Source organism: Gopherus flavomarginatus, chromosome 15 (assembly GCF_025201925.1).
Source record: "Gopherus flavomarginatus isolate rGopFla2 chromosome 15, rGopFla2.mat.asm, whole genome shotgun sequence".
Classification (NCBI taxonomy): domain Eukaryota; kingdom Metazoa; phylum Chordata; order Testudines; family Testudinidae; genus Gopherus; species Gopherus flavomarginatus.
This window is the reverse complement of record NC_066631.1, coordinates 4,583,214-4,608,372: the sequence shown is the minus strand read 5'-3', so window position 1 is coordinate 4,608,372 and position 25,159 is coordinate 4,583,214. Positions and strand designations below refer to the sequence as shown.

Here is a 25,159-nt window from a genome sequence, read left to right as displayed (position 1 = left end):
GGGCTGTTTCGGCTGGGCCTGAAGCAGGCATGGAGCTGTGGACCAGGGGCCATTGCTCTGTAAATAATGCAGCAATAAAATTTCCTTCGCCCCTTCTGTGTCCTGAGCTGGACTGGGCTGCTGGGACCTGGCGCTGGCCGCATCAAGCAGCAACGTGCGCCCTGTGGGGATTGTAGCGGGGCTATGTCTCTGTCCCATCAGCCTCTTGTGCCTCCCCCCTCATTCTGTGCTCTCTCCCTCCCCAGCAGAAGAGGAGTGGGGGAGGGCTGCCTGTAGGGGACTGTGGCCTCTTCCTCCCCAGGTCCACAGGGAAGGGCAGGCCAGGCCGGCCAGCCAGCCCTGTCCCCACTGCACATTGGGGAGGGGCCATGGGGGAATGTTGCAGAGCAGGGGAGCCAGGGTGTGCACAGGGCTCGGGGATGGGGGGCATTTTGCACATGGGCATGAGGGGACAGGACCTAGGGCCCCAACTTCCCCAGGGGAGGGAGGGAATAGCCCTAACTTCAAGCTGCCCCCGAGGGCAGTGTGGGGCAGGGGAGCCTGGCTCAGGAACGCCTCAGAAGTGGGGCAGCAACTGAGCTTATCTGCTATGCTGTGGGGAGTCAGGGCCCCCACACCTCACCTGGGACACCTCTTACCTCTGCTCTGCCAGCTCCAGCCCATGTAGCTCCTGTGCTGAGGACGGGGGGCACTTGGGGGCCCCACACGTGCAGTGAGCTGCACACGCAGGGGCCATGGCCCCTGCTGCTGTGCTCCCAGCACAGGGCGGGGCAAGCGGGCGAGGCAGAATGGAGTGAGCCCCCTGACTAGCTCCCTGGTGCTGCACAAAGGGAGGCTGGGCCATCAGGGACCACCTGTGCCTGGCATTCCACTTTCACAGGCCCCCTCAGCCCTGGGCTGGGGCACAGGGGATGGCATGGAGTGCTAGGGGGGCACCCCTTACTGAGCAATGCCATGCAAATGCTGAGCCAGCCCAGCCTGCCACGGGAGAGCTGCTGGTGCAGCACCTGTGCCCAGGGGGCTGCAGGCACCACTAGCCAGCCCCAGGCCCTGTGGTAACCCTGCCCCACCCCCTCCCCTGCAGATATCAGTTCACCAAATCAAAGCACAGGGTGGGCACCTGGGGGTGGGTCATTTATTCCATCAGCTGCAACGTGGTAGGACCTGGTGTGGGAGCTCTGCCCCACTGCCAAGCCGCGGGCCCCAGGGCAGCCAGACCCACACACTCCCTGGCAGCTTTGGGTTGTTCCCTCCTGCATGGGCACTTGTGCTGCAGGACCAGGCCAGGCTCTGTGGGTCAGTGACCCCTCTTGTGCTGCCCCACTCGGTCCTGTCCCCCTCTGCTCTACTCTCCCTTGATCCTCTCCCTGTGCCCCCGTCACCCTGCTGGCCCAGCCCCTGCTCCAGCCACGTGGGTCATGGCTACTGCCCTGAGTGACCCTGACATGCTCCCCCACGCAGCCGCAGAACCAGCCCCCCCCAGGGCTGGCACTCAGCCCTCCTGCCCCTCTGGGTGGCTGGCACCCTCCCCTTTGGAGACTCCAGGTGGGCCCCTAGAAGGTGCCTCAGCACCCCTCTCCCTGTCCATGTCATCATCTGGGCCATGGGGCCAGCCCCACTGTCTCTCCTCTTCCCCAGCCTGCTGCGCGTGGGTGTGGGCAACGGGCTTGGCCCAGCCGCGCGGCAAAGGAAAGCTCTGCTCCAGCTGGGCTCACCGTGCATGGAGGAGGACTCACAGGCAGATCCCCCAGCCACATCCTGGTAGTCTCAGGCTGCCAGCCCTGCCTGCACCCCTGGCATTGCCACTGACTGCTGCCAGGGGCCCTGCCATGCCCCGTCTCGCAACTCCCTGGCCCTGCTCATGCCCTATGGAGTCCATGCGGCAGGCTGCCCGGGGAGCACTGCTCAAGGCCCCATCTCTGAGCTGATGGAATCGGAGCTGGGGCTCAGGCACACAGCCTGGGAGGGAGGGTTTCACGGCGGGAACAGCTAACGCGGAGGAATGGGCACTGCAGCCCCGCCGAGACATCACTGTGCTCCCACTACGGGGCCCGGTGGGCGGATGGCTTGGGTGAGCATCCATGGGGAGCGGAGCGTCCGTGCAGTGGCCGATGCCCGGGCAGCCCCGGGCAGGGCGTGTGGCTCGTGAACGGCTGTTGCCTACGTCACACCAGCAGGGACGGATAACAGCGCACCTGGGGTGGCCCAGTGCGGGCAGGAGAGGTGGCACACGAGGAAGCACACGGCAAGCTCTACACAGGGATCATTGCACGTGGGCGCGCAGAGGCCAGGCCCAGTAGTCATGGCACGGTGCCAGCTGCTCGGCCCTGCGTGGCTCCAGTGACGGCCGCAGCCAGCGGGGGGTCCTGACTGTCCCTGGAGCCGCTCCCCTCCTTGGGCGAGGTGCTGAACAGGTTGGCAGTCCCGGCGGTGGGGCTGGTGGGGCTCATCCTCCTGGTAGGGTAGCCCTGGTCTGCGCTCGCCCTCCTTGGGCCCATGGCCTGGTCGACAGTCTCCAGGCGGAGTGCGGGCAGCAGGCCGAGGTTCCTGGGGTTGGCCCTGGCCAGGGGGTTGTCGTCAGAGAGGCACCAGGTGCTGCAGGGCTCCCCCGCAGTCCTGTAGCCAGGGGCACAGCTGCTCTCCCGGCTCTCGGCAGCCCGCGCTGGCTCCTTGCTCTTGGCATTGTGCCACAGCGGCTCCTCCTTTGGCAGCTGGATGCTGGGGATGTCGCCTTTCATGGGGCGCCGGCTCTGCGGGGACGGGCTGCGGCTGGCCCCCCGCTCACGGCTCGTCGGCCTCAGGATGAGCCCCTGGAACTTGGGGAGGCTGGGGCTGCGGCTCCGGTGGCTCTTCATCTTGCTGGGGCTGGGGCTGCGGGACTTGGGCGCCAGCAGGACTAGGGTGCTGTTGTCCTCCTCCTCGGAGCTGGCACTCGAGCTGTCCGTCTGGCTGCTGCCCTCCTCCGATGTGGGCAGCGAGATCTGCATGCCCAAAGAGACAGCCAGTGAGGAGACAAGGCTGGCACTGCCCCATGGGAAGTGCATGGGGAAAGGGGGTGTCTCAGGGCAGGCGGTATACCTGGCCGCCCTCCCTCATGCCCCTCACTGCCCCACACAGGATTCAGCTGCCAGGGGGCCGGGGGAGGGGGCGGGGAATAGACATGTCACAGCACCACTTGGGGTAAGGCCAGTCCAACTTCTGTGGTGTCTGGGCAGCAGCTGGGGCCCCAAGAACCCCCATCTCATTCAGCTCACACCCCAGAGCTCCCCCCCACCGTGATGCCCTTGTACCTGCACAGCAGCCGCCCCCTGCACCCCATGTCCCCACCTGCATAGTGCCCCGCCCCCTGTGGACACACCCAGCGGGAAGCTGCTCACCTGGAAGGGTTCTGTCACCCCAGTGATGCTGCTATAGTTGTTGCCGTAGTAACCGAGAATGTATTCGCCCTTCCCTTTGGGTAGCGCCTCTTCTGAAAACACCACCTACAGCCCCGGGGAGAGCGAGGGGGCATCAGGGGCCGTGCCACCCATACCGGACGGGCCCTGCAATGCACCCAGCCCACCCCCACCCCTGGCATGGCCGAGCACCCAGCGGGGTAGCTCAGACGCAGCCTTATCACAGTGCCCCTTGGCGTACCCAGGAAGCACGTCTGGCACCCAAGGGCATTTCTAAGGGGACAGGTGAACGCAGAGCTGGCAGATGGAGCAGTGCCCTGGGCAGCGCTGAGAGAGCCTCAGGTGCTGGACGGGGCATGACACTAGTCACGAGAGCAGGAGCGCCGAGAGGCCAAAGGGGCTGAGTGCCTGCTCGCTGGGAGCAGGGCATATTCCCATAGGGGTGCAGGGAGCCTGGCAGCCAGGGCCCATGGGCACAGACTGCAATGCAGATCACCACCACTGGCAGCCCTTGGCTCCAGCTGGCTTGCATGGGTTTGTGTGATCATCTACCCACAGGGCAGGGGCGGTCTCCATGCTGAGAGGGGCTGGCTCCACTGGGCATGTGGCTGTCTCCAGTCACTGCTCCAGCCCCTGGACTGTCCTACAAGCTGTAAAGCTCCACACCTGGCCTCGGGCTGGTGCTGGTTCTCCAGCTCCCCCTCCCACACACGTACACCTGGCCTCTGGTACACAGCCGCCCCCCCTCACCCACACACACCCCTGGCCTTTGGCTGGTGCTGGTTCTCCAGCTCCTCACCACACACACCCCTGGCCTCTGGCTGGTCTGGTTGTCCAGCTCCGCCCCCCCCCCCCCACACACACACCTGGCCTCTGGTACACAGTCGCCCCCCCACACACACACACACTCCTGGCCTCTGGCTGGTGCTGGTTGTCCAGCTCCCCCCCACCACACACACACACACACACACCCCTGGCCTCTGGCTGGTGCTGGTTGTCCAGCTTCCCCCCCACACACACACACACACACACCTGGCCTCTGGTACACAGCCGTGCCCCCCCCCACACACACACACACAAACCCCTAGGCCTCTGGCTGGTGCTGGTTCTCCAACTTCACACACACACACACACACCCCTGGCCTCTGGCTGGTGCTGGTTCTCCTGCTCCCCCTCCCACACACATACACCTGGCCTCTGGTACAGAGCCCTCTCCCCCCCCCACACACACACACGCCTGACCTCTGGCTGGTGCTGGTTCTCCAGCTCTCTCCCTGCCCCTCCCCCCCACACACACACACCTGGCCTCTGGCTGGTGCTGGTTCTCCAGCTCCCCCCCCGCCCCCCCCCCACTTGGTGGCCCCCAACACAACCTCCCTCTGGTGCAGGATGTCCTGCTAACAGTGGCTCCACCCAGCCTGGAGGGAGGCTGCCAAGGCGCCATGGGCCAGGAGATCCAGAGAGCCCCAGGCTGTGTCAGGGACTGATGCTCACCTGGCTGGCAAGGATGCTCCGCACAGCATTGTGGGGGAGAAGAAGGGGGGCTCAGCGGGGTACTTGGGAAGCAGAGGCAAAAGGAGCAGCCAGCAGGGGCCAGCTGGGTGCATGGCAATGAACGGGGGCTGTGCAGAGCTTACACACCTGGTACACGCTGCCCTCTGGGTCCTCGTGTTTGGCCCACACATACGCCACGTAGTCCTTGTGGTGCCTGAAGCCCACCTGCAGGGAGAGAAGTCCAGTGGACAGCTGGACGGGACCAGGCCCAAGCCACCCAGAGAGTGCCCAGTGCTGACCCCTGCCCACCCATGTGCCTTGCAGTGACTCCCAACCCCACCCGCACTCCTGTAACACTGACCTTCACGACCCAACCCCGACCCCCAACCCAGCCACACCGACACCAACCCTATCACCAGACCATACCCAGCTCTCATCCCTGTCCTCTAAGCCCAGGGTGCTCGATTCTGACCCCTAACCCCAGAGCACGCCTACCCCGACCCAGCCTGGTCATACCCCCAGAGCCAACCCTCAGCTCCCAGCCAGCCTCTGCCAACAGCCAGGCCTCATCTGGGGGCTCCATTTAACACACATGGGGCCAAATTTTCAGAGGTGCTGAGCACCTGCAGCACCCACTGCCTAGGCTCAGCCCCCTACCCCCCGCCACAGCCCCAAAGTCCCGAGCTTTCAGAACTGCCAGGTTTTGCCCTCGATGTACCTTGAGGGCTCTGAGCTGCGAGGGGCTCTCTTCCCCGGCGGCTCCCAATCCCCATACAGACAGTGCACTGGGAGACTCCCCTTTGTGCACAAGTCGCCCCCACCCCACAGTCCCAGTCCCCAGCTGGGCATCCAGGAACCAAGGCACCCAAATCAGAGGAGATGCTGGCCCAGGAGTCTGCCTCTTCTCCTCACCACAGGGCGGCTTGGGTGCCCTTGGCCAGCCCTGCAGCCCCGAGTGCTAGCGGGGGTTGGGCTCACCCATTGGGTGTTGGGGGCAGGGGACACATCCCCTCCATCACTTCCAGCCATGCACCTGCCGTAGCAGCAGGGCCCCGGGTTGGAGCAGTTAGCGAAGACCAGGCTCTGCCCCAGCCCCTCCTTCTCCCTCAGCTGCACGGACCCAGCACAGCGGCACCGGGGGGGGGGGGGGGCTTGGCACGCAGCAGCAGGCAGCTGTAACCCAGGGGACCCACGAGCCCCTGGGGAATCCAGTAGGCAGCAGGGTCAAGAGGGCAGTCCCTGCTGCCCCACAAGGGGTGAACAGGAGAAGAGGGACAGCCCCTGCTAGGAAGTGGAGCCAGACTCCTCCCTGGGGTGAACACACTGAAGCCAAGAAGAAGCCAAGGGGCCTGGCCAGCAGGACCCAGGGAGCAGAGCCTGGCCCCAGCGTGGAAAGCAGAGATCCTGGTGAGGGGTGCAGGGCGGCATGTGCTTCCCACACTGTGGCTGGCTGGGGGCAGGCGATCCCTGCAGGCTGCTGGAGTCTGTCTGCCAGGGGATCAGGTTCGCAGTGCAGCCCTTGGGAGCCTGCCTCACAGCCCCAGCTCTGCACAGGGGGATCTGAAAGTCACATTGCCCCACTCCTGCTCCCGAGGCCCTCCCTCCGCTGTAAGGAGACACCCAGGCGAGGTCCAGGCTGCTCCGGAAAGGCTCATCCTGCGAGTGCCAAGGACGCCTGCAGTCCGCTGGGGCTCACCTGGGGTCCATGCTCACAGAGCCCTGGCACACAGTGTGGCTGGTCGCCAGGTGGGCGGTACAGAGCAGCACTGCAGCCAGGGATGCCAGCATCAGGGGCGTCGGCTCCCCTGCTTCAGGCCATGGGCAGGCGCCTCAGGAGGGGAAGGGGCAGCAGGCAGTGGCCGCTTAGGGAGCCAGGACAGCCTGGCTCTGAGTGGCAAAGCCAGTGCTCCCACAGGACAGCTGTGCCCCCACAAAGGGAACTAACCCCAGGACACCCCATAACAGGCACCAAGCCCTGCAGCGCTCCCCATTCACCTGCTGAGTGCACAGACGCAGGGGGTGGGAGAGGACCCAGCTCTTTTGGGGTGTGGAACTCTGGGGGCTGGGGAGGGAGGAGCCCCGTAGAGGGTGCAGGCTCCATCTCCACCACCAAGGGCAGGAGACACCTGCCTTCTTATCATCCCCCAGCCACCTGGGCCTGCTCCCCTCACGCCCCCAGCCACCCCTCTCCCACTGCGTGCCCCCAAGCAGCAGCAGAGAGGCTAGGAGCAGCCGCAGGTGGGCCCCACACCCTGCCCCTCTGCAACTCAGCCCACCCGCAGCGCAGCCCCTTACCCGGTAGAGACCTATCCAGTCCCAGGAGCTCCTATGGAAGATGGTGGCCATCTTGTATCGGACAATGGCTTGCTCAGGTCTGGACCACTCGTCGGCCACTTGAATCTCAACCAAGGGCTTGTCGGTCTTGGAGGCAAACTGCCAGGGAGAAGCACAGGGCGTGAGCGGGGGAAGCTCTGCCAACACTGCCAAGCGCCTCCATGGGGGGGCTGGACCCTCAGGGCCGTGCCCAGAGCCGCTCCACCAGACCCAGACTAGTGCTGGAGAGAGCCAGCCACCCCTCCTGGGGAGCTCCAGAGGAGGCGACAGACTCACCTGCACGGCGAAGATGGCGGCCACAGGCTTGTGGTCGCTCACCACGTACTCCATGTGGCTGCAGTAGCAGAGCTGGGTCACAGCCAGGCTGGTCCTGCTGGGCCTCCGGCCACTGGGGTTGTGTGGGGCACCGCAGGACTTGATCTTCCAGAGGATGCGGTCGGTCCAGGCTGGTTTCCGCTTCTTGGCGCTGTGTGGCACAGGTGGGCACCGTTCAGTTGGCACAGGGCAAAGGGGTCTCCCTGCAAACCACCCCCATCCCCAGCACAGGCTCTGTGGGAGGGGAACGGAGCACAACTTGGGAATGCTCCCTGGTGCAACTGCAGGGTCTCGCCGGCAACATGGCAACTGCAGCCTCCCTCATGACAAGCCCCATGCCCCCCATGCCAACACGGCTGCCTGTTCCCTCTGCCCATCCCCCTGCGCCGACATGGCCACCCGTCCCCTCCGCCCATCCCTATGCCCCCCGCGCCAACACGGCCGCCCGTCCCCTCTGCCCATCTCCCCGTGCCGACACGGCCGCCTGTCCCCTCCGCCCATCCCTATGCCCCCCACGCTGACATGGCCGCCCGTCCCCTCTGCCCATCCCCCTGCACCGACACAGCCGCCCGTCCCCTCCGCCTGTCCCTATGCCCCCCGCACCAACATGGCCGCCTGTCCCCTCTGCCCATCCCCCTGCGCCAACACGGCCGCCTGTCCCCATGCCCCCCATGCCGACACGGCTGCCTGTCCCCTCTGCCCATCCCCCTGTGCCGACATGGCCACCCGTCCCCTCCACCTGTCCCTATGCCCCCCACGCCAACACGGCCGCCCGTCCCTATGCCCCCCACGCTGACATGGCCGCCCGTCCCCTTCGCCCATCCCTATGCCCCCCACGCTGACATGGCCGCCCGTCCCCTCTGCCCATCCCCCTGCACCGACACAGCCGCCCGTCCCCTCCGCATGTCCCTATGACCCCCACACCAACACGGCCGCCCATCCCCTCTGCCCATCCCCCTGTGCCGACATGGCCACCCGTCCCCTCCACCTGTCCCCATGCCCCCCGCGCCAACACGGCCGCCCGTCCCTATGCCCCCCACGCTGACATGGCCGCCCGTCCCCTCTGCCCATCCCCCCGCACCGACACGGCCGCCCGTCCCCTCTGCCCATCCCCCTGCACCGACACAGCTGCCCGTCCCCTCCACCTGTCCCTATGCCCCCGCACCGACACAACCTCCCGTCCGCTCCGCCCATCCCTATGCCCTCCCGCGCCAACACAGCCGTTCGTCCCCTCCGCCCATCCTTATGCCCCCCCGTGCCAACACGGCAGCTCGTCCCCTCCGCCCATCCCTATGCCCCCCCACCCCGACCCAGCTGCCCGTCCCTACACCACCCATGCCGACACGGCCGGCCGTCCCCTTTGCCCCCCCATGTGACGAAGTGGGAATGTTCTCAATGTTTTCTCTGAGTGCTGTGTGGGTGCCTCAGTTTCCCCTATGCATTTCTCGAGTGTCTAGGGGTGTGTGATTGTTGCAGAGCCCAAGGGGGACAGTGTGATGCTATCTGCACAGAGAATGGCCGCACTCTGTCTCTTGGCAACAAATAGCCTGGGCCCCTCGTCTGCTAAGGTGCCAACTGAAGGTGCTGGAGAACAAAGAGATCAGGTGGCCTCCTGGCCCGGGAAAGACAAAGGCCAAAGAGTTTTCAGTTTGGAGCTGGCTGGGAAGACGGAGGGGAGCCCAGACGGGGTTCTTGCCTCCCTGTCCCCCCCTCCCCTGCCCCGATGGACCTAAATGAGAGGGTCTTCTTGTCTTTACCTGCAAGGCCTGTCTTGGACTGTGTTCCTGTCGTCTAATGAAACTTCTGTTTTACTGACTGGCTGAGAGTCCCGGTGAATCACAGGAAGCTGGGGATGCAGGACCTTGTCCTCCCCAACTCCATGACACCCCACACCAACACGGCTGCCCGTCCCCTCCGCCCATCCCTCCGCCCCCGTGCTGATGTATCCTGCCATATCCTCCTCCCCCCAATGGTGTGCCTGCCCAATGCCCCCAGTCCTGGAGCCCCGGCCCCCGCCCCCATGCAGAAACTGCTTCAGTAACACTCCCTGCTTGTATTCTCTCAGCATCCTGCAATGATGCGAGTGGTACCCCCGTTCTAGAGTTCAAGACACCCAGTGCCCGCTCTCACCGCTAGGCCCCCAAGTCCTCTCCTCCGCCTCTCCCTCCCCACGGCAAGCAAGTGGCTCGCACCGCACCCCTACCTGGTGTCATACTGGTTGGTCCCCACGTCGAACTTGAAAGTGGGCGGGAAGTTGAGGGGCCCTTCCTGGAAGCCGCTCAGGATGGGCCAGGTGCCCTTGGCGATGTTCAGCTGGGAGAGAGGATCAAGGGGAACAGACAGCCATTGGCAGGGTCACCCCCAGTGCAATTCACACAGGCCTCCCTTCCAGCCTCCGCAGCCCCCCCAGTTCCTGACCCACTCCAAGGATGGGAACGTGGCTGCTGACCCTGGAGAGGGGCTTGGATTCAGGGGGTGGCTGGAGTGGGGCTTGAGTGGACAGGAAGCCCATGACCCTGGCAATTTCCCTCCCCACTTCATCTTCTTTTGGGGACAGCCCCGGAGACTAAGCTGAGCCTGCCATTAACACCTGCCCTGGGGAGTCCCAGTGGCCATTCCCTGGAGCGCAGGGGAGGACGGGCTGAGCCCCTGCAGACTCAGGGTTGGGGATCTTAGCCAACACCTGTTCCTGCCCTTGGAGCCCCAGCTGATAGCACAGATGCAGCCAGCAAGATCTGGATCCTTATGCAAACATGTTCCAACAGCTTCCGGCAACACAGGCCAGGCTGGGAGGACTTTGCCCCAAGCACAAGCCTCTAGGAGTGCCAGGTGGCTCCTGTGCCCTCTGCCCAGCCTCAGTGCAGCTCCACGGTGCTCAGGGTCCCCGTGGGCAGCATGCCCAAAGCTCAGCGACTAGGGCCTTGCATCAACCTCAGAGCCCATCAGTACAGAGATGTGTCTCCCCTCGCCAGGCTCCCATGCTCCCCCGGGACCTCCCTGCCCAGCCCCCCATGCTCCCCCGGGGCCCCCACCCAGCCCCCACGCTCCCTCGGGGGTCCCTGCCTGGCTCCCACGCTCCCCCGGGGGTCCCCGTCCAGCCCCCACGCTCCCCCGGGCTCAGAGAGTCATGCTGGGCTTGTGCATCAACGACAGAGATTGTGCTCTGGGAACACAGGGAGCAATTACGTCGGCGATGCACAAGCCAGGCTGGGCCCCAGCTTCCCCGCACCCCACAGGCCCTGCAGGGAGAACGGGATGGGATTAAAGTAGCTCTGACCCACACCCCAGGGAGCAGGCAGAGAGAGAGGAACGAGGCACTTAGCACATGGCTTTGCTGAGCAGCCCCAGAACCCAACCCTCTTTGGAACCCACAGACCCCTCCAGGCCCCCTTCAATCTCTTCCTAAGGGGGATTCCCCAGGGAGGCGTTGGCTCCTCGGCCCCATGTTGCCCTCAGTGCCTAGTATGTGGCAAAGGAAAGCAGGAGAGTATCTGCCGGCCCCCATTCAGCACCGCCTAACATTAACTCAGAACCGAGCAAGGGATGCACCTGCCCGGCCGGCCTCTCACCTGGTCCTTCTCCCACAGCTGGCTCAGGATGCTGTTGTCGATGGCGTACTTCACAAAGCGGATGTCCAGGCTCTCGATGCGGAAGTTGAGGTCCCCAAACCAGAAGACGATGCTGAGGAGAGCAAGGCAGGGCCAGGGTGAAGAGGAGGCGCCATGGTCCCTACACAGCACCAGTGCAGCGTCCCTAGGGGTGGGTCAGCTGCAGCCTGGAGAAAGGACCCGACTCCCTCCAGAGCTTGCAGTGAGTGAGGGACAGCCGGGGAGAGTGCTAGGAGTCCTGGCTCCCAGGCCTGCGATCCAGCCACTGGGATGCGCTGCCTCTGAGAACTGAGGCCCAGGGAAGTGTCCTGGGTAAGGCAGTGGGGAGGGAAAGTCCCTGCCTGAGACGCCAGCTCCTGTAGTCCTGTCCAAGGAGGCCAGGAAGGGCTCCTGCGCAGCACCCAGAGTGATGAGACACAATTCCCAACAGGTCGTGGTTAGAGACACAGCGTCACAGGGTCTCGCCCCTCCAGCCAGCTCCAGGGTGACAGGTGGGGTGACAAGCAGTCCTGGAGCTGCGACCCGGCCTCCAGCCTGCTCCCAGGCAGGAAGAAGCCAGGAGCCCTTTACCTGCTAGCGTGTGGGACCTCCCCAGCCCTGGCACAGCCTGGGGAGCTGGAGCAGGGCAGTGGGATGGCAGGATGGGTTCTGGGCTGTGTCTCAACTTGGGCTTCTGGGAGCTTGTGGGCTGCAGAGGGCAGGGCAGGGGCCTGGACATAGGGGGCCTGGATGCACAGAGTGCTGTTGGGCAGGGCCTGGACACACAGGGGGGCCTGGGATGGGGGGTGTTGGGCGGGGCCCTGGAGGTACACAGGGAGGCCTGGGATAGGGGTGTTGGGTACGCCCTGGAGGCTCGGGGGGCCTGGGATGGGGGGGTGTTGGGCGGGGCCCTGGAGGCACACAGGGGGGCCCGGGATAGGGGGGTGTTGGGCGGGTCCCTAGCAGCTCAGGGGGCCCGGCAGGGGCAGCTCCAGGCCCCAGCACGCCAAGCGCGTGCTTGGGGCGGCATGCTGCGTGGGGCGCTCTGCCGGTTGCTGGGAGGGCGGCAGGTAGCTCCAGTGGACCTCCCGCAGGCGTGCCTGCAGAGGGTCCGCTGGTCCACCGGAGCCTCCTGCCGCCCTCCCAGCAACTGGCAGAGCGCCCCCCGCAGCATGCCACCATGCTTGGGGCGGCAAAATGTCTGGAGCCGCCCCTGGAGCCAGAATGGGTGGGGCCCTGGGCAGGCAGGGTCGAGCAGGAGCTGGGACGTGTGACTCTGGCACAGAGATGCCTGGGGACAGGAGTCAGTCTAACCCAGCCGCACAGGCGCTCAGCAGCCCAGCCGCGCGGGCAAGGGAATGTAGGTCAGTGCTTTGCCGATAACACGCTGGCTGGCTGCCAGCCCCGCTGCTCCACTGCTGGAGCGGCTCAGGTGCGGGGCCAGCAGCCCTCAGGATAATTAGCCGAAACCTTCTGCTCAGATCATCAGACTTTCCATGGATCAAATGGGAGAGCGTGAACCCGGGGCGGAAATTTCCACTGCCAGGTGCCGGCTGATGAGGCCGGCCTGGGGCCTGCAGCCCTGCTAGCACCAAGCAGTAGAGCATGGTGGGAAGCGGGCAGAGCAAACCACAGCCTGACAGGCCTGGAGCAGACTCCCAGCCCCCCCGGCTAGCCTGGAGGAAGCCATCCGCCAGTGCAGGAGAATGGCCCAGTGCCCAGCATGCACCCGGGGAGCTGCTGCAAAGCAAACCCAGCTGGGCTTGGGACTGAAGGGCCAAGGGAGGCCCAGGACCCAGATCCACGTGGGGCCCACACAGCACTCACCAGGGTGAGGTGCTGGCTTGTGATTCCCAAACAGAGTCCCTGCTAGGAACCCTGCTGGACCCGAATCTGAGCTCCGGGGGGCAGGACACGGCCCGTTTCAGAGGGCAGAGCCGCAGACTCAGCTCCCAGTCAGAGGTGGGGTGGAGGTGGACAGAAAGTGGAAGGAGCGGGGGGGGGTACATACTCATGGTCCAGGATGCCGCTGGCTGCGTGCCCCTCAAACTGCTGCATGTTGAGGATGGTGGTGAAATCCTCCTTGCGCTGCTCGGCCTTCTCCAGGTGAGCTGGCAGGTGGCAGTTCAGGAAACAGACCATGTGGCCAAAGATGGAGAGCCGCACGCTGACCCCGCCTTTGTTGCCCTGCTCCAAGAGGAACCAAGCTGCATCATCGGGGGCGTGGAGCCCCCCCAAGTCACCTCCCCCCAGCCCTGCCGCAGCCCCCTCCTCACCCAGTAGCCGCCCAGCCCAGTCCTGGTGCAGTCCGTCTGGATGTCCTGCAGGAAGGGGAGGTGATAGTACTTGGCAAACACCAACAGGATCACACCCTGCATCCGCACCGTGCTCACCTGCAACAGGGAGGGAAGGGCGTGAGGCAGGGCAGCTGTCCGAGGGTTCTGGCCCTGCATGGCAGGGGACGTGGGGCTGTGGTGCAAGGCTGCGCTAGAATCCCAGCTCTGCCCAGGTGCCCTCGGGCCAGGCCCTCCCTGCCTCAGTCTCCCCATCTGCCAGCCAGGGCTGATGGCATTGACCCACCTTCCCAGGGGCAGGGCTGACAGGACTGCTCAGCGGTGGCACAACGCTGAGGGGGGTTTATGCACCAGCCAGGGCAGATGGCTGTCACTCCGAGCATGCAGATCCCACAGGCTACAGGTCCCTGCAGGTTGCTGTGATGGGGAGCACCCACCGTGTCCTGTATTTGGTACCCAGCTGGCACCCTGCTCCACAACGTCCATTCCCAGGCAATCGCTCTACAGCCAGGCTGACGCCAGCATGCGCTGCCCCAGGAATAGATCCTGCAGAGCAGTCTCTTGGCAACAGGTGTCACGGCGTGTTGGGGAGTCAGAGCCCTGCACCTCCGGTTTCCTGAGATTCACCAGGACTCTGAGCCAGCCAGTAAAACACAAGGTTTATTTAGCCGACAAGAACACAGTCCAAGACAGGCCTTGCAGGTACACATCACATGCCCCCCCACCCCCAAGGTCCATCTTGGGGGTGGGGGGGCAGGGAGGCCAGAGCTGTGTCTGGGCTCCCCTCCATTTTGCCAGCCAGTTCCAAACTGAAACTCCCTCCAGCCGTCTCCCTCAGCCCAGGGCCGGCTCCAGCTTTTTTGCTGCTCCAAGCGGCAAAGAGGAAAAAAAAAAAAAGTCACAATCGGCAGCACTTCGGCGGCTGCTCTACTGCACTGCTTCATTCTTCGGCAGCAATTTGGAGGCCGGTCGTTCCCTCCGGGAGGGACTGAGGGACCCGCCGTCGAATTGCCACCGAAGACTTGGATGTGTCGACCCTTTTCATTGGCCACCCCAAGCACCTGCTTCCTGCGCTGGTGCTTGGAGCCGGCCTTGACTCAGCCTCTCCCCAGCTCCTCCCCTAGCCTTTGTCCAGTTTCCCCGGGCAAAGGTGTCCCCTGGCTCCAACCCCCCTCCTGGTTCTCATGTCTCATGCTCAGATATCCTCCCTCGAGGAAAGTCTCCCATCCCCAGTGCAGACAGTCCCAGCAAAACTCCCTGCAACCTTCCCAGGTCAATACTCTCCTTTCCTTGCTGCGTCACAGGCACCCACCCGGCGTTCAAAGAAAACATGAAGAACATTCCCACTTCACCACAACAGGCGCTAGCCCAGAGTGCCCAGCGGGGCTTAGTTCCCTGGATGGGGGGGTGGAGGGGCACGTAGGACTTTGGATCAGGCCAGAGCATGGCCAGCAGGTCAAAGCCAAGAGCTCCAGATGTCCGGCGCTGGGGGCTGTGCTGGCCCCACAAGGAATGGGGGCAGCGGGGCAGTGAGGGACCAGCATGATGGGGAGATATGCCGCGCTGGCCGGGCAGGCTGGACGGTGAGTGCTGTGAGCCACAGGGCCATGGGACAGGACAGGGCAGCTCCATGGGCTCCAGGCCACAGGGTAGATCCACTGGAGATGGGGTGGGCTCAGGCCCCCATGGCAGAGCAGCCCCCACCCTTGTGGTGCTGGGGAAGACCTGCCCTCCACTCCTGGGCCCAGGTAGAGTTAGGCAGGGGAGGAGCCAGACAGCTCTGCCCCCTCAGCAGCTGGGGCCCCCCCATCAGAAGAGTTTAACTGTGCTTGTGACCTCCCAGTCTCAAGCTGCCATGGAGACAGCTGTGAGGACATGCACAAAGGGGGCCGGGAGCATTACGATCACAGGTAGAGGTTCATGGATGGTGCTTGGCACCAGATGCCACTGTCATGAGCTTTGTATGTTCTCCTATGCCCCACCACTCCTGACTCCCCACCGGCTCCCCTCTACTCTTCAACCTCATCCCTTTAATTCAAAGAAGTACCCCAAACGGCACTGACGAGACATCCGTGGAACAAGAAACGCCTCATGCCTCGGATTCTCAGTACCTTGCAAAGGTGGGCCAGGGTGTCACTTCTCTGCGGTGCAATGAGGGACACTGAGGCCGAGAGCAGGGACAGGCCTTGCCCAGAGTCACCCAATGAACTGGTGGCAGGGCCTTGCTATCCCTGTCCGTTGTCTAGGGGTTAGAGCAGTCTCCTTCAAATCACCCCCCCCAGGGAGACCCTGATATCCGGATGGGGAATGGTGTCAGCATGCCAGGCTGGGGGGTGGGGGTAGCGTAGGGAGGCCCTGGCTTCCTGCACTCCTGGGTGGAGTCACCAGTTTGATTTAATCAGCTTCCTGCTCAAACCAAGCAGCCCTTCGAGCCCAACCCCCCGTACCAATGCAAAGTTGAAGGGACTCAGCACGTCCATGAAGAGCTCACTCCACTGGTCCGTGAAGAGGGCGTCTTTCAGGCGCTTGTTGATCATGGAGTTCACCTCCTGCAGCCTGGAAGGGAGACAGACAGATCTGATGGCAGGCTTGGGCAGACTCCCCAGCAGCCCTCCAGCCAGCGGGCACTCCTCCCTGCCAGGAGACTGCCTGGGCCCCAGCTCGGGGCAGCCCCCTCAGATAGAGGCAGAGCCCCAGTGCTGGAGGGACCAGGGAGATGGAAATTCCCCCGGGAGAGTCCCTGCCTCTGGCAGTGGAGGGGGCGAGTCAGGGTGAGTCAAACACTACAACTAGCAGGGTGGCGCTTAACCACCAGGCTGGGGTCCTGGGGACCCCATGGGGGTTCTGTGCCCCTATTCACACAAAGCTACATGCAGCTGCTGACAGAGGCTGTTGCCTCCCACAGTAACTGACGCTGCACTTGGAGACGTCCCAAGAGGCTGTGCGATTCCCAGCGTATTGCCAGCCAGGCACTAACCCAAGGGCATGGCCCTGCTTTGGGGGAGCCTGTCCAAGGAGACCAGGGAGCCCCGACACCAAGCCTTGAGCTCCACCCTCCTGCCAGGGACTCTAAGAGCCTCAGAACAGCTGCGGCCCTGACATGCTGCACGCCTGGGAAACCCTGGCCTCATTTCCCGAGAGGGAAGAATCAGACTAATGACGACTTTTCAAAGACTCATCCTGACGCAGACATCCAGTCACAGCTGGCGTGACAGTGCCACTCTGAAATGGGTGAGAGGCTCCGGGGTTATTGACAGACGTTATAAAAATATATCAGCCTCAGCTGCTTATAAGCCCATCAGTAGAAGAGGCTATAGATGCTCATAAGCAACCAATTGACCTGCTGGTCTCCAACAATCAATTAAACATTTATTAAAACATCGGTCATTGACGCGCTCCACACAAGGTGCAGGAGACCAAGTGTTCTCCAACCAGGTACTAGAAACAACCTTCCAGAGGAGACCAGAGTCCAGGCATCTTCAGGAAATGCCACAAAACCTTCCTCTTTGGAAAAGCCTTTCTGCTATGAGACTGAGGCAACTCTGTGACCCCCGTCTCCCCTGCACCCCAACACTGGCACCCCAATCCCCTTGTGGGAATGGTTGGGAGAATTCCTACAGTGAATGTTATTGGTCAGGGTAGTTCACCACTGGGACAGCCTGCCAGGGGTAGCGCTGAATTCTCCATCTCTCGCTGTCTTCCAGTCCAGGCTGGCTGATGCCTTTCTGGAAGATGCTTTAGTCACAAGTTGGGACTCAGTACAGGGGTAACTGGTGACATCCAATGGCCTGTGATATACAGGAGGTCAGAGTAGATGATCTAAGGGCCCCGTCTTAAATGCTATAAAAAAAAAAATCTGAAACGGAAAGTCAAAACCAAGAATCGTCCCAGAGTTTTGACCCCAGAAAAAGAGAAATGCCAGACACTCCATGAACTCCATTAGTGGCTTGGTTATTGCTATTGATTTCATGTAGAAGGCACCCAGATGCTATGGTGATGGGCAGCAGGAAAATACCCTAAAACAGGTTAACCCTTTATAAAGGGCCCCTGCCTACCAAGTGTGATTGACAGCACAGTCCATGCGTGAAGTGGCACACTCACCTCTCTGATCCCTGGGAGGTGTCTCCAGAGACACTTAGCCAATGATGTCTAGTCCGTGGCACGGCCCTGGCTATTCCACTGCTGCTGCCAAGCCAGACTTTAACTGGCCACAGCACCAGCATCCTCCATCGAGAGGAAGCAGCAGCCTCCCTTTGGGTCGGGCCAAGGCGATTACACAGGCTGCATTGGCAAAGGGGAGTGAGGAAGGCTGGGACTAGCAAGGAGAGTCAGGCACCCAAATCCCACGGATGTTCAAAGGGATTGGGGTGCTCTGCTTTGGCTGGAGGGATCTGCTTGAGGATTCCTGTCGGGTCAGGCTGGGAGACGGGAAGAGACAAGCCGTGCATGGAGAGATGCGGGGTGGTAGATGCTCCTTGGAAGCATTCTTCACAGGGGGTGCAATTCTGTCCTGTGCTGAGAGCCTGGGAAAGGCCTCGGGGTCACATACGGCCACTTACGAGGTAGGCCTCTCACAGGCTCTCAGCTCAGGCCTGAGCTGCACCCTAAGCGAATTCAGTGCATTCAACAGAGGCAAGAAGCATGTGCAATGCCACTTGGTGCACATTGTATGCAACTGCTGTGTTACTAAACAGTCTGGGGCCTGGGGGGCCCAGCCATCTCCAAGCCACCGTAGTTCCACCCAGGTTTGCACCAGCAGTGGCTTTACATTATAACAGCCTGCCCCAGCTCAGCCCAGGCAGCTGTTAACAAAAGCAAATGGTAGGAGACACTGCCTCAGGGATAGAAACATAGAAATGTGGGGCTGGAAGGGACCTCGGGAGGTCAGTTACTCCAGCCCCTGCGCTGCGGCAAGACCAAGTCAACCTAGACTGTCCCTGGCAGGGGTTTGTCCAACCTGTTCTTAAACCTCCAGTGACAGGGGTTCCAAGCCCTCCCTAGGGAACCTGCTGGTTGAAGACGTCTCATCAAAAAGCAGACAGGGATTAAAAAAGTGCCAGGCCCTGGGGCAGAGGTAAGTGGGCCAGAGGTGTCACAGCACCTGGAGAGCCCTAGGAATGGACAGTGATTACAAACGAGCACGGGGGATTGAACCTCCCATGCCATGTGTGACTTCCGGCCTGGAAGGGGGAGTCCAGCAGGAGGAGACCAAGCCCACGAGCAGCTTCATGTGGCCTGGAAGGTCTCTGGGAGAGGGACTGTCTCTGAACAATGGAGCCCTGATCTCAGTTCGGGTTCCTAGGTGCTAACGTAACCCACTACAATAGTACCCAAAGGGCCTGTCTTTTTCTTGCACTTTGGCAACGCTCGTCCGCTTGTCGTGCCAACAAAGTCTCCGTGCGTTGTATTAGGAGCTGCCTGGTTGGTAGCTCAGAACTACATTAAGTGTTAGCGGGGGCTGGCTCCAATCCAGCTTGAAGAGAACAATGGATTCATGCCCTGGAGGGCTGCTTACTATGGCCAAGGGCTGATTGCAGAGGGAAAAGCTCCTGCTAGACTTTGGAGAGGACGGTGAACTGTCCCAATCCTGAGAGGTGCAGGGGCATTTGTACAGGCTAGGCTCTGCCATGTAGGGCACACAGGGATCAGGGAGCGAGGAGGGCTGGAGGGTGGATTTGAGGGGATTAAAAAGTGTTTGGGCTACTTTTACTGTTAGATTTTGATTGTGTGTTTTATTGTGAACCACCTTCCTTGCTGTGCACGCAGTGTGCCGGAACAGCACGCGTGGGGAGCTAGGACCATTGCTTGGGCTAGTGGACAATTGCTTTTGGTGCCCTGCTAGCCTCTCTGGGCCCCACCTCCTGCAGGGCACCCTCCTTCAGCCCCCACAGTGGGGCGAGGAGACTCTCTCAGCCCAGGCTCCCCTTACCCAATGGCGATCATGTCGGTGTCGTTTGTGTCGCCCGTGTTGAGGTGCAGCAGGGATGTCACGTCGCTCGGGGGCATGGCTGTGCCAACGTTCCATGTGACCACGGTGATCCTTGGAAAGAAAAAGGAGCCACGCTCAGTTTTGGGACAAGGGTGCCCAGCCCCATTCCCTCCTCCACAGTCCGCTTACTCCTCTGCCTCGGAGCTGCTGCCCTGTGGGGGCAGAGAACCGGCCATGATAGAGGCTAATGAATGCGGCAGGTGTCTGGAAAGGCTCTGCCCAAGGAAGAGGCTGCTGGGCATCCCGCAGCGTTGAGCTCAGCTGGGCTCTGCCAGCACACGGAGCGGCTGCTAAGAACACCACGCTGGGCATGCTACGCACCGAGTGCACTCAGCACCCTGCTCGTGCTAGCCCAGGGGCGCGCGGTCCACACCAGGGGCACAGGAGGCCCAGTGCTCAGCCCTGCCTCGACGCCCACACCTCGGCTGGCCTGTCACACGCCCAGCTGGGCAGCAGGAAGGCCTTTACCTGCAGCTGTGTCTTCTGACCACTAGAGGCCGCTGTGGAGCCTCTGCCCCTCACCCGCCACAGCACCAGGCTGGCCTCAGGCTCCCCGCAGCCCCCCCATCCCCAGGAGCCTGCTAATCCCCAGTTGTATCAGCAGCCACCCACCCCAACAAGCTTCCTGGGGCTGTGCAGCCCTGTGACTGCTCCCTCTGTCCCACTGCTCAGGGTGGGACTTGGTGGTTCTAGTGACATGCAAATTACTTGCAAAATGTAACTTGACTCATTTGCGTATTTGCACAAGATGACAGAGGACTGAGGTGGGATAGGGCAGTGGCTGCACCTGAGCCCCTGGGGACGGGCCGTAGCCAGGGTCACACACAAGGCTGCAGCTGACCGCAGCCAGGAAACTGGTGCAGAAACGGGGTCTCTTGTGGGGCTCTCCCCGATCCAGGAGCTTGTTGGATTCGGGGTGGCGTTCAAGGGGTTGGGTTTGAGCTCTAAGCCTTCAACCACCTAAGAGCTGCCTACCGGAGAGTCAGTCCCCACAAATTCCTAGGAGAAAGAGGGGTCTGTGGAGGGAATGGGGGGAGACACTGGAGCCCACTTCCCTCCCCACGGTCTGCCCTGGCTTTGAGGCATGTTGCACACCTGGGGAAGGAAGGGAGGAGCAGGCAATGCCTTGGCATCTGGGGGAAGACGGGCTGTTCCCTCTGGAGGAGTTGCTGGCTCTCTCTTTGGGAAGGACTGGGATTTGCAGAGGGGCCCGGAGCCCAGGGCAGGTGCGTACTCTCCTGGCACAGAACTGCTATCAGTCACGCAGTGGCACTGAATGCAGGCCCACCAGCCCCACTGGCCAGTTGAAGAGGCTGAAGAAGGTGGATTCCAGCTGCAGGGTGGGTGCATGGGGCAGGCCGGCTAGGCCCGGATCCCAAGCTAGGGAACTGGATGGACAGACAGCTACATGACTCTCTCTGGTGCCCTCTGAGCCCTGCGCCGGGATCACATTCCCAGCTGCTGCCAGGTCGAGGAGCAGTCGGCAGGCAGGTGGCACATGCCCCACCTGCCCCAGCCCCCTAGAGAGGGCTCTGCCCATCCAGACTAGGCTGGGCAGGCGGCTCCGACTCTGCTGAGCATGCTGCAGGCCTTCTGCAGAGAGCACTGGAGCGGGGCATTTCTCTGCTCCTCGGTGCTGGCACTCAGCCAGAGCCTCTCCCGGTCCCCCCCGCCCTCAGCCCACTGCAGCAGGGCTCCGAGCACATTCTGGCCCTGAAATACGCTCCCCAGCCCCCCAGGGAGCAGACTGCCCCCGCCAGTGCGGCAGCCCACACTCACCGGAATGCGCCGTTCTCCTTGGCCTTGCCCAGCCAGCTCAGGGAAGTCTTGGGGGGGTCCATGCAACCAGGCAGGGCGAGGGAAGGGCTGCTCCTCCCATATGAGGGGAACTCCTCAGACTCAGCCTTGGCCAGGGTCATGCACTTGGAAGGGCCGATCCTTCCCCCGGAGAGGAACTCGCTGGAGATGGCTTTGGGGAGGCTCACGGGTCTGGAGGATGAGCCACTTCTCCCCTCGGAGATGTAGTCACTGGACTCTGCCTTGGGGAGTGCCTCTTTCCGCTCCACAGGGAGCATCTTCCTGGAGGGCCCTTGATCCAGGTGGCAGAGTTCAGGGAGCGCGGATCGGCTGGGCGACTGGCTGAGCTTCCCAGCGGGTACCGGGCTGGGGTGGGAGGTGGGGCTGCCGGCACCCGGGGACAGTGGGCGGAACTCCACCGGGGACAGCAGGTTGAATAGTTGGGCCCCACCTGAGCCATCGGGCTGGGCTCTGCTGTTCTCCAGCGCCTCGGGCTGGCTGTGCCTGCCCGGGTACCTCTCCTCAGGCCCCAGCTGCTGGGAGCCCTCAGGCTGCAAGCGAGGGGAGACGGGATGGAAAGGGTCAAAGAGGGTGTCGGGCCTGGAGCCCCTGTGCCCCAAGGGGAGGTTCCCCCCAGGGTATGCTGCTGAGATTGGCCCACTGGAGCCCTCCGGCTGGAACCGAACTGAGCCCTCTGCACTGAACGGGGCCATGAGGGGAGCAAACGGTCCCGGGGAGGTGGCAGTAATGGAGCCCCGTGGCGATAGAGACGGGGCCCCCATGGCCGAGGCCTGTCCCTGGTCCTTGTTCCCACGGTGAGCCGGCTCCATCTGAGAGACAGAAGAGACAGGGAGTGCATGAGCCCCTGCCACGCTCGCGTCCCCTGGCCCGGGACGCTGGACCCCACCTGTCCCTGCACCCTGAGACACACTCATTCTAGGGACGCCCCCCCTTCCAGGGACACCCTGAGACGCACTCCTTCCAGAGACACCCCCTCCCAGGGACACCCCCCTTCCAGGGACACCCGAGACGCACTCCTTCCAAAGACGCCCCCTCCCAGAGACACCCGAGACACACTCCTTCCAGAGACACCCCCTCCCAGAGACCCCCGAGACACGCTCCTTGCAGAGACCCCTCCGCTCCTGCTGATACAACAGACCACAGCACCAGTCCCATAGCAGGCTTGAACTAGCAGCCCGAGGGTGCCAGGCTCTCAGCTACCATCAGGCCCCCTTGCGCTGGGCCCCCAGAGCCACCAGCCCCTGGGAACAGCTTGGCCTCGGTGTCCGACGTGAGGCCCCTTCGTGTGAAAAGCATCAAGCTTGGGGACCCAGTTCCTGGCTGGCTCTCCGCACGCGCTGTGGGGCTGACGGGACGTCCCACCTGCCAACAGGGGGCTGGGCTGTGGGTAGCGAGTCGCTGGCATCTGGGGAGCGAGCGAGGCATCGTTCTCCCTCCATGGAGCTGTGCACTCACATGGCCCCTCCATGCCCTTCATTTCCCCTCTCCAGCTGGCTCAGACTTGCTGACACTTGCACTGCTCCCTTAACCCTTCCAGTACCGGGGACGCTGCTTTGAGGCTGCTGGCCCGTCAGGCACAGGACCCCACGGCCACTTGGCTCCCTCCAAAAGCAGGGGCTGCTGTTTGCCCTGGGAACTTCTGCCGTTGCTGGCAGGAAGGGGAAGAGGAAGAGGCCGGCTGGCTCTTGGGTAACACGGGTGCTGGGTGTCAGCTCGGGCAGCGACCGCAGCAGGGCAGGGGCACCACGGCAGGCCAAGTTACTGGAGCCAGAGCCTGGCACAACCCCATGAAATGCCCCCAAGGGGCTCAGAGATGGGGGGCAGCAGGCACTGGACAGCAGAGCCAGCCAGACCCTCCACATCACCAGGCTCTGTCCTGTCCCCGGGCACAGCTGTCCCGCTGGGGAGTGCCAGGCAGGTCTCCTGGGCTCTAGCCCAGGCACTCCCTCGGGGACCAGCCCCCCAGCTCCCCCGCCTTTCCAGAGCTCTGGCTCCTGCACTAACTTGCCAGGAGAATAGCCCAGCCGGGGCGGCGGGGGAGAAACCAGCCATCATTTGACTCACCTGCCAAACCCAGCGAGTCTGGCACCAGATGGGCGAGAGGTCGGCGGGTGCTGCGGGAGGGAACCCGCCCCCCCACCCGGGGCACAGGTGCGTGGGACCTCGGCCAGGCCAGGTGGGCGAGGGAGCAGAGCCGGGTGGCAGCCTGGGGCCCTCGCAGCACTGGCCAGCCCAGGGCCCGGCCTCACTCGCCCCTCGGGGCTCCAGGACCCGGCACGTGGGGAGCAGCTGGCGCGGCACGCGTGGGCACCCCGGGGGCTGCCTTTCCCCTGGCGCAGGTGTGCCCGGGCTGCCCGCCCCGCGGGACTTACCTGGCGGTGGCTGCTGCAGGGCTCCGCCCCAGCCTGCGGGGCAGCGGCTCTGCTCCTCCCCGGCCCCGGCCTCCGGCTGCTGCGGCTCGGCTGCTCCATCGCTGCCTCCCCGATGATGCTTTCAGCTCCCTCCCGCAGCCCAGGGACTCAGTGATGTCATCAGCCCCGCAACCTGCTGGAGGATTTAAAGGCGCAGGAGGCCATCAGGGTGCCACAGAGCGCTGCCAGCCAGGAGGGCAGCGGGCTGGGCAAGCAGAAAGGGGGGCCTGGGAGCCCTTTGCCCGCCCCGGGGTGGCACAGCTGCCAGCACAGGTTCTGTTCCCTGGGTGAGGGCACCCGCCGCCACTCTGCCCCACTGGCACGGGGCTGTCGGAGACGCTGAGCGGAGCAGGCACTGGGGGTCCCCTCTGGGATTCTCAGGGGGTATCAGCATTGAACAGAGCGGGGCCGGGGCCTGGCGCTGTCCGCAGGATTAGCAGAGCTCGGAATCCCACACCGGCCGGGAGGTGGGACCTCATCACACAGAACAGGGTGTCAGGGGCGGAAACCGCCCCCATCAGATGCATGTGGCACTAAGGGGCACTGTGCAGTATGGAGAGGGAGGTGGGCTTAGAAGGGGCAATTTCCCCATGCAGCCAGTGCTGACCCCGTTGCCACAGTATGGCACTAAGAGGTGCTGTGATGCAGGTTGGCAGGGGCTGGAGGGAGCTCTGAGTGGCAGTAGGGGGTGCTCTGCTGCAGGGAGAAGGATGAGGGATTGTGGGCTGGTGCTGCACTGGGGCCCAGCACCAGGAGAGCTGACAGACCATCCGGGACGGGGCACTGGGCACTGGGAGCTGAGCCTTCAGGCAAGGGCAAGAGGCGCCCAGCACCCACACTTCCAGGCCTCTGCCAAGCTGCCTGGCACTGCCCCCTGGCACTGAAAGGATCCCTGCCCCTCTCCAGGAGCTCAGCTGTCTGACCTGGCCTGCGACTCAGAGATAGACTAGAGCTGCCAGCCATGCCCTGGCTCAGGTGCTGTGGGGAAGCAGGATCAGGGCCAGCCCAGGAGGGAGACGGCAGGCGAGGCTGCCTGTGTGACTGTGGCTGCCCAGTGGGGACTGCTTGGCGAGGGGGTGACCCCCACAACGTGTGTCCATGGGGGCAGCAGATGAGAATGTGGACACAGTGTTGGGAGTGGACCTTGCTCAGGGAGGAGAACAGGATCCTAGGGCAGGCCAAGGCCCCGGGGCTCAGAGGAGACAGCCCTAGAGGAGAAACTCTTGCAGATCTATGCCTGCAGGGATGTGTTCAGGGCCCATGTACCAATAGCAGCATGTGGCAAAGCCAACAGGGCTGGGGCACATAGGGAAGGGGGCACAAAGACCTTGGGGTCCTGGCATAGAACACCCTGAATCCCCTACAAAGTCTGGGGCGTGCCCTGTGGGGGATGTCCCATCCCAGACCCATGTTCCCAGGTGGAACAGTATGACCTGGCTCTGGCCAGACCCACCTGTGAGTGGAGAGCTGGCAGACGATTGCCAAGCTGGCCACAACCCCCCTGGGCCCACCCCACAAGGGG

General features: G+C 63.3%; 1 protein-coding gene across 2 annotated transcripts; it reads right to left on the bottom strand.

Annotated features, from left to right (window-relative positions):
- Nucleotides 1-1,117: 1,117 nt before the first annotated feature.
- Nucleotides 1,118-23,695, bottom strand: INPP5J (inositol polyphosphate-5-phosphatase J). 2 transcript variants are annotated; one of them, XM_050923720.1, is made up of 13 exons: nt 23,599-23,695; nt 21,188-22,035; nt 19,349-19,459; nt 15,867-15,975; nt 13,402-13,518; nt 13,137-13,312; nt 11,108-11,219; nt 9,742-9,851; nt 7,500-7,689; nt 7,185-7,322; nt 5,037-5,114; nt 3,378-3,482; nt 1,118-2,981 (listed from the first exon to the last, which is right to left on the bottom strand). In XM_050923720.1, exons 2-13 carry the CDS (start codon nt 22,033-22,035, stop codon nt 2,301-2,303), a joined length of 2,775 nt encoding a protein of 924 aa, XP_050779677.1. In that variant the 5' UTR covers nt 23,599-23,695; the 3' UTR covers nt 1,118-2,300. The 2 variants fall into 2 exon arrangements, with proteins under 2 accessions (XP_050779677.1, XP_050779678.1); XM_050923721.1 differs by lacking the exon at nt 23,599-23,695 and adding an exon at nt 23,291-23,330.
- Between the last annotated feature and the right edge of the window lie 1,464 nt (nt 23,696-25,159).